Source organism: Desmodus rotundus, chromosome 5 (assembly GCF_022682495.2).
Source record: "Desmodus rotundus isolate HL8 chromosome 5, HLdesRot8A.1, whole genome shotgun sequence".
NCBI classification, from domain to species: domain Eukaryota; kingdom Metazoa; phylum Chordata; class Mammalia; order Chiroptera; family Phyllostomidae; genus Desmodus; species Desmodus rotundus.
Window position 1 is genome coordinate 119,322,106 of NC_071391.1, and position 8,391 is coordinate 119,330,496.

General features: G+C 41.2%; 1 protein-coding gene across 1 annotated transcript; it reads left to right on the forward strand.

The window, feature by feature from the left end:
• Positions 1–2,259: 2,259 nt before the first annotated feature.
• Positions 2,260–7,969, forward strand: GEMIN6 (gem nuclear organelle associated protein 6). The gene is made up of 3 exons (XM_024552909.4): positions 2,260–2,565; positions 2,937–3,070; positions 4,858–7,969. Exons 2-3 carry the CDS (start codon positions 2,937–2,939, stop codon positions 5,231–5,233), a joined length of 510 nt encoding a protein of 169 aa, XP_024408677.1. The 5' UTR covers positions 2,260–2,565; the 3' UTR covers positions 5,234–7,969.
• The last annotated feature ends 422 nt before the right edge of the window (positions 7,970–8,391 follow it).

Sequence of the window (8,391 nt, forward strand, 5' to 3'; positions counted from 1 at the left end):
TTCTTACACCACAGAAATCAGCAAATTATTGCCTATAAATCAAATTCAAGCTCTGGCTGAGTGGCTCAGTTGCAGCATCCAACCAACTAGTTTGGTCCCCAGTCAGAGCGCAAGGAAGAATGGACTAGTGAACTCTTTCCCCAACCCTTCCCATTTACCATCACCTCCAGGTAGAATGAGGAGTTATTTGCTTACAATTACAAGGAGACATCAACTCCCCAGATCCAAGATGCTTTTTAAATTAGGTTTTGAACTCCTAGTTCTTAATAGAAAGTGTAGAATGTACAGATGCATAATATATGTTTGATGAATAAACACGGACATAAAGAAATGGATGCTTCTAGTTGGTTCTACTTGTTGAATAAATGAAAAAAGCCAGAATATTAAAATAATCTTCAGCCAAAATGACAGGGGCTATTTTTTTCTGATCTTACCTTGCATAAAAATACAGTAAATTACGACCCCACCCCCACTTCATTTTTTAACCAACTTTTAGGACTACCCAACAGTATGAATTGAAATTTGTCATAGTTCAGCACAGGCAGGCCAGGTTTATCTTTGTACCTGATAAAGAACAGTGAACAATATAAGACTGTTGACAGTTTTTAAACTTTTGATTTTCTTCAGGGCATTTAAGAAACTTTTCTTTTAAAAAATATTTCTTACTAAAATTAAACTAAATGTACTCCAAAATCTAAAATAAGCAATTTTGGTATTGGCAGAGGAAGCGTGTGTGTGTGTGTGTGTGTGTGTGTGTGTGTGTGAAGGTTTGAGGGGGAGGCAGCCCTTAGGAAGGAGAAGGAGGAAGAGGGACTGGGAAGAGAGGGAGAAAAGTGGGGAATGTGAGAGAAGAGACACCAACTGGTATGAAGGACACACCAGGGGGACAAAGGCTAGGGGTTGTCTGAGGAAAGGAAGTGGCACCATCTCATCTCAGTGATGAGGGGCTTCAGAAGAGGGTCTTTCTGAGAACTTGTGTTAGGGAATTTGCACCAGCAGATGCTGAGAATAAGCCTTTAGTTTAGTTAGGAGACTAAAGAGAGTGGGGAGAGAAGGGAAGGAAATTGCCCAGGCTCATCCTCATCACTTCAGAAGGGGTAACTTAAGCTAAGCTTGAGGCTATCTTATACTTACAAGCATATATACATATACTTGTAAAATATATATAATAATATATATACTTGTTATATATATATATACACACACACACACACATATATACATACATACATATAATCAAAGGCAGAAGTCTTTCATTGTGCAGTACAGATAGAAGGTTTAAAATGTAAATGACTGGTTGTTACAAAATAACCTGATTTTTGTGAGGTCAAATGTTTTCCTTCACTCTGTAATAATAATTGGTATTTAAGTTAGATCTTTGTAGGTTTAACTGACAAAATCTGATTTAATCCACTAAAGCCACATTAATATAATCAACCGATTATTCAATGAGTGGAGGTTGTGGGAAGGAGTTTTTTGAAATGATGACAATAAGAAACAGGATTATATGGAACTCAAATCCCAAGCAGTAAGGGCAAAGCTGTTTCATTTTCCGTGTTTTCTGCATTACGTGTTTTGTAAATCTCCCTTGGTGTTCACATTTGCAGGAACTCAACACTCACCACCTTGTATCAGTTTTCAAGATCACAGTCCAGAAAAAATTCATGCCAGCAGACCGGACCAAGTACATGACCAGAAACCTGCGGTGGGAAAGACTCTGTTGCACTTTTCCACCTGGGAGCGGGGATGTTCACGAGTCTTCGGCTAGGTGGAATTCACCCAACCCCGTGCTTTTCTCCCAGTTTCTGCACCTCCTGCAGGAGTGGATCCAGGGCACATCCTAAAGGAGCAGGCACCGTAATTGCCTTACACAGGCCAAACAAACAAGAAATACCTTGGCTCTGTCGCTCTCCTCCAAGGCACTGTCACCACACACTTCCAGGACTTTAGGCTTTGCCTAGAGGTTTCATGTGCTTTGAGTCGATGGCAAAAGTGGAATTCCATTTCTCCTGCCAAGGACCACCTGGCACGAGCAATTTCCTCTTTTAAAAAATGTTTTTTGAAATGCCCACCGTGGCAGTGGAGAGAGTTGGCCCCAGCGAAGAAGAAAGCTTATCATTATCACACGAAACTCTCAGCCCCTGCCCACTCCCGCCTGCAACACCCCAGGGCTCGCGACTCTCAGACCCCTAGGTTTGCCAAAGGCCAAAGACTACAAAAACAGGATTCTGGGGGAAGGAAGTGACGCCACGGCGCAAGGCATGCTGGACGCAGGCGGGCTCTGTTTGAGAACAGATTCCTTCCGCAACGTGGTTGCTGAGTCCGAGTGCTGCCAGCAGTTACAACTGGTGCTTTTCCGGTTTGTGAGGATGAATCGTTGAGTCCCGTCCGGTTTGAGCACGGCTCAGAGTACCATGCGGCTGCAGGCTAAGCCGAGGAGTTCGAGATCTAGGGCGGCAGCTGCTGCCCCTTCTTTTATCCATCCTCCAGACAAACTGTAGGAGGACACAGCGACAAATCCGGGGGCCGGGCCTCTTCCTGGAGGCAGAGCCAAAGAGCGAGTGGGTGGGTATCTTGAGTTTTCTTTAAAAGTTTTTGGCCACACGTGGTGTGGAGTGAGCTGCTTGGGTCGCAGGGAGCACGGTTTACGGGTTTGAGCAGACCGCAGTTCAAAGCCAGCGGGAAGGCGATCCGGAATGGGCTTGGGGTGGAACTAAGGTGTGCCAGGTGAGTTATCGCAGACAGGGCCCCACGGCGACGCGGTGTCGGTCCCCTGAGCTTTCAGACTGAATAATAAATATTGTGTTAACTAATTTGCTGATATGGAACTAGAGGCAAATCACAGATGATTTTCTAGGATGGAGATTAGGGGTAAGACATTTGCTTGGGTGGAACATACATTAACCCAAACTGGTGGTGGTTTTAAATCTCGCCAGATGGCAGCCATGAATGAATGGATGAAGAAAGGTCCCTTAGAATGGCAAGATTACATTTACAAAGAAGTCAGAGTGACAGCAAGTGAGAAGGAGTATACAGGATGGGTTTTAACCACAGACCCAGTCTCTGCCAAGTGAGTATGGGTCCTGCTTCCCTGAAATCACGACACCCTTTCGTGCTGCCTCTATGCTATACCCAAACTCAAAAGGCAGATAATGAAAAGTTGATTATTCCCGTATAAGAATTTTATTGCCTTGGAATCTAGCTGTTCTAACTATGGAGTACCTTATCAGACCAAACAACTTTGTAGGAATGAGACATTTCTTAATACATTTTATTGGAAATTTTCAAACATACACAAATGTAAAGAAAATGGTATAGCAGACAGTATCTTACCCCTCCTTCCACATATTTTAAAGCCAATTGCAGGCATATAATTTTGTTCATAAATACTTCAATACATCCTTTAGTAGAGTCTCTAATACATATAGGCACAATATTTTAACACCTAACAAAAGAAGTAAGAATTTTAATATTAGCTAAATCCTAGTGTGAGTTCAGATTTGCCTGATGGTCTGGAAAGTATCTTTTTATATTGGTTTATCAATTTGGTAGATATGTCTCTTAAGTATCTTACTCTCTAACTCTGCACCTTCTTTTTTTTTAGTTTTCCAACTCCCTTATTTGTTGAAGAAATGGAGTCATTTGTCTGATAGAACTGAACACATTCTGATTAAAGTTTCCAAGGCAGGGACTTGGAAATCTCTGTAACAAAGCTACTCCAGTGTTTAGAATTGAACACATTCTGGATCGAGCTTATCACATTATCATGATGTAGTTTAACATGTTTTTGTCTCTGTATTTCCTATAAACTGGTATTCATATCTAGAGGTTTGATTAGAATCAGATTTATTTTTGCAAGACCACTTTAAAGGTGATGATACGTGTGCACATACACCTCCCCCCACACACACACTTTTTATTTTGGAGTAGTCTTAGATTTCCAGAGCAAAGCAAGTACAGAGAATACCCATGTACCCAGCTCCCCTAATGTTAGCATCTGTCAGAACTAAAAATTTACATTAACTGTAATCATTTGGATTTTTACTGGTTTTTCCATTGATGACCTTTTTCTGTTCCAGGATCCAATTAGGATCCCACATTACATTTAATCATGTCTCCTTAGTCTCCTCCGATCTGTGACAGTTTTTCAGTCTTTCCTTGTTTTTTGTGACTTTGATTCATTTGAAGAGTACTGGTGAGGTATTTTGTAGAATGTCTGTCAATTTGGGTTTGTGTAGTGTTTTCTCATTAGTAGGGTTTGGGGAAGAGTACCACAGAAGCGATACTCCTTTCACATCACATCATATCATACATTGTATTTTATTTAGAATTTTTGCATTTGTATTTATAAGTGAGATTAGCCTGTGATTTTATTTTTTTGAAGATTTTACTTATTTTTTAGGGAGAGGGAAGGGGAAAGAGAGGGAAACATCAATGTGTGATTGCCTCCTGAGCACCCCCCTACTTGGTACCTGGCCCACAACCCAAGCATGTACCCTGACTGGGAATCGAACCAGCGACCCTTTGCTTCGCAGTCTGGCACTCAATCCACTGAGCCATGCTAGCCAGGGCGAAGGCATTCATAACTCTTTAGGTCATGCTTTCACTGCTTCCCACAATGATTAGCTTTAGGCTGAACAAAAAGTTTAGAAGTTTAGGACCCTCGGTGAACACTTGCTGAACCAGTGAAAACACTGGTGGTGAGAAGATTAAATTCAAATAGGGACTTGCATTCCCTATTATTCTAATGACCTGCTGGGTTGATGATGCCTCTCATTCCATTGCTTCTGCTGTAGATTTATGGGCCTTTAGGCTTTTCTTTTGCAAATCTGCTCTGAACTTACTCTTCCTCCAAAGTATCGTCCTCGTGAACTTCCTTGAAGATGGCAGCATGTCTGTGACCGGCATTATGGGACATGCCGTGCAGACTGTTGAAACTGTGAATGAAGGGGACCACAGGGTAAGAGAGAAGCTGATGCATTTGTTCCTGACTGGAGACTGCAAGGCATACAGTCCTGAGGATCTGGAAAAGAGAAAGAACCACCTAAAGAAATGGCTTGAGAAGAACCACATCCCTGTCACTGAACAGGGAGACTCATCAAGAACTCTCTGTGTGGCTGGGGTCCTGACTATAGACCCGCCGTATGGCCCAGAAAACTGCAGCAGTTCTAATGAGATTATTCTGTCCCGTGTCCAGGATCTTATTCAAGGATATCTTGCGGCTTCCCAGTGAGAGGCCAAGAACTGTGGACACGCTGACCTGAGACTTCTTTTTTTTCCTTCATAAAATGTTTTGAATGTTAAGGCTGTCATAATATAGGACTTCAAAGGCACACACGTGTGCGTGAGTTTTAACTTGTAGTTTTGGTAAAATCAAAGATGGGGATTATGAGTGCTAGTAAGTGATCTGCGGCGAGGATAACATCACGTGCAACAAAATTAGCACAGGGACATCAGAACTGTCTTTTTGATGGGGCTATACTCCCATTTTTGTTAGGCAAGAAATGTATTTGTAAAGTATATTAAGTCACTTGCACTATGTGTGTCTCATTAAGTTTCCATTTTTATTTTTTGGTCTAATGAAGAAGCTGGCTGAAACTTGAAAGTTTTGGCTATTGGTAAAAATCTTAAAAATCTTAACACATAAGCCTTATAACTCTCAAAGCCTTTCAAGTGAGAACAGGCTGATATCTCCGAGGGAAAAAGGCAAATGTGACGAGTGTTCTGCAGCTGAACCCAACGCAGTTCCTTGGCCTGGTGGAGTAGGCCCAGGCTTCTGACCCAGGCGGCTTTCCACCTGGAGTCCCCAGGCCCCAGGTTAGGCTTCAGGAGCGGGAGGGGGGGGGAGGGCGCGAGTACAGGAAGTGAGCTTCGCTCCACCTGACCCGTGGAGGCCAGTCAGGGCCAGGACTCATGTGGAGGTGTCTGGCCTAGAAAGGTACCTCAGATGATTAGTTTTGGGCTTTTTTTTCAAGGGCATGTCTAGAATGCTGCAAGGTTGGGTTAGAACTCCGAGGCCCTGACCCGCTAGGACAAGGGCCAACTCTGGGCCCTTGGGGAAATTCCGGCCTGCTGCCTCCATTTGTTAAGTTTTATGGGAACACAGACTAGTTTACGTTTTATGTACAAATGCTTCTGAGCCATTGGCAGAGTTGAGTATTGGGACAGAAACGATGCAGCTTATATATTTAAGAAGAATGTGGCCCTTCACAGGGTCCTTCCCTCACAATTTTAAAGTTCCACGATCCTCTAAGTGAAATTAGGTGCATAGCCCTTTTCCTTGTGACCCTGGAATGTCTTTGGAAAGCAAGTAGGGGAGGGGGAATAAAATTAAATTTAGCAAGGAAACAATGCTGACAAAATGAGGACTTGAGAGGAGTAAACCATCTAGGAAATTCTTCACAGTATCATTCGCGCTCGGTCCTTGGCCCAGGGACAGGTGCGTGGGTGTCAGTAGATTTATTTGCTGCCTGACTTAATGAGCTGGGAACAGAGACTGTTTCTTGGCAACTGAATCTTCTGATTGTTTAAACAATTTGCCCAATTGCTGAGGAGGGTAAGTGATCTGGCTCCGCCTGGGAAACCTGCCTGCTTAGGGAGTTGCACCAGCCCCTGGGGCTAAGATTCTCCCCCAGGAGTCTAACTCAGCTGTTTTCAGATGCATCCTCTGGATCTAGAGGCCAAGGAGGTTCCGCCCCGAAGTTGGCTCTGCTCCCTGCCAGCTGGAGGCAGTAGCCAGGGCAGTCTCTGAACACACGGGTATCCAGAACACTTCAAAACCAAGGTGGTTAGGATTTTCACTGAGTACTGCTTGGTTCTCTTGGAGCAAAGTTTCCAACATTTACACCAATTTCTTGCTATCCCATTGTTCACCCGATTTCCTAAATGTCTTCACCTTTTCCTAAAAAAGTTATTGCTGAAATAGGTTTTTCCATGAATTAAGTTTTAAAAAAATTAGTAGTGAGAAATTTAAAACATTCACAATCATTGTATTTGATGAGAACTGGTGGAACTTTCACGATGCCTTGAAGCAGATTCTAGAATGCTAGAGTCAGAGGTAAGGGTTACTATAATTCATGCTTACACTTTGGGAGAAATCAGAGCAGTGAAGGACTATAATTACATATCCTTAATCGCTTCTACTGCCAAATACAAGTGTTTTTTTAAACCACTTTATTGAGGTACAATTAACATATAAATGGCTGTACATATTAAATGTACAACTTGGTAGGTTGGAGATTCATCTGTGAAACCAGTGTTTGCCATAAGCATACCCATCACCTTAAGTTTCTCCTGCCTTCTTTATTACACAATTGGGTTTCATTGCTCAAATAAAATTAAAGGATTTTTCTTTTATTAAAAATTATTCTAGTACCCACACATGCTTTATATTTTGTATATTTCTCCTTTTTTTACATTTTTTAAAAAAGGTTTGTTTTTTTTAGAGAGGGGAAGGGAGGGAGAAAGAGAGGGACAGAAACTTCAGTGTGTGGTTGCCTCTTGTGCACCCGCTACTGGAGACCTAGCCCACAACCCAGGCATGGCCCTGACGGGGAACAGAACTGGCAACCCTTTGGTTTGCAGACTGGCACTTAATCCACTGAGCCACACCAGCCAGGGCTATATTTTGTATATTACTTTCTAATCCTTTAACATAATTGTAATCAGTGTATTTAGTTTTTTTATTTTCCTGTTTGTTTTCATAATTAAAATATTTAAGACAATATTCTATAGTGTTGATAAACCATGCTTATTTACACATTCCTTTACATTTTGACATGTTGACCTTTTTGCTATCATAGATTATGTTGCAAAGTATATCTTCATTGCTACTATCAGACTATTTCAGTGCCTAGAAATGAAGTACTGTCAAAGAGTATGAACACGTGTAAGTTTTTCCTTGTATTTTTAAATGGTTTGTGCTGCTTTCATTGACAAGAACAATAAATAAGTACATATACAAATTTTATCAGACCCTTAGAATATTAACATTTTTGTTTAATTTTTGCTACTCAACATGAAATGGTGTTTTAAAGTTAAGTTTTAATTTGTATTTCTTTGTCAGCATTTCCCCATGTGCTTCTTTATTTCCAGTATGGGAACTGTTTGATTCATATCTTCATTTTAAAAAATACTAACTTTCAAGAAATTATTTCCTCTATATTCTCATATGTTTCTTGTTTACTATTTAATTTTTACTCAAATGGATACATGTTAATAAACAGTGAAATTATAGTACACATATACTGCATTTATTTCGACATGTAAATTTACAAAATATTTGCAAAAACACAACAAAGAATTCCCATATATCTTTTCCCCAGCAAATGTTAACATTGTACCACATTTACATTTTCTGTGTTTGTGTATGAGTGTGTTCATTTTTTTCCT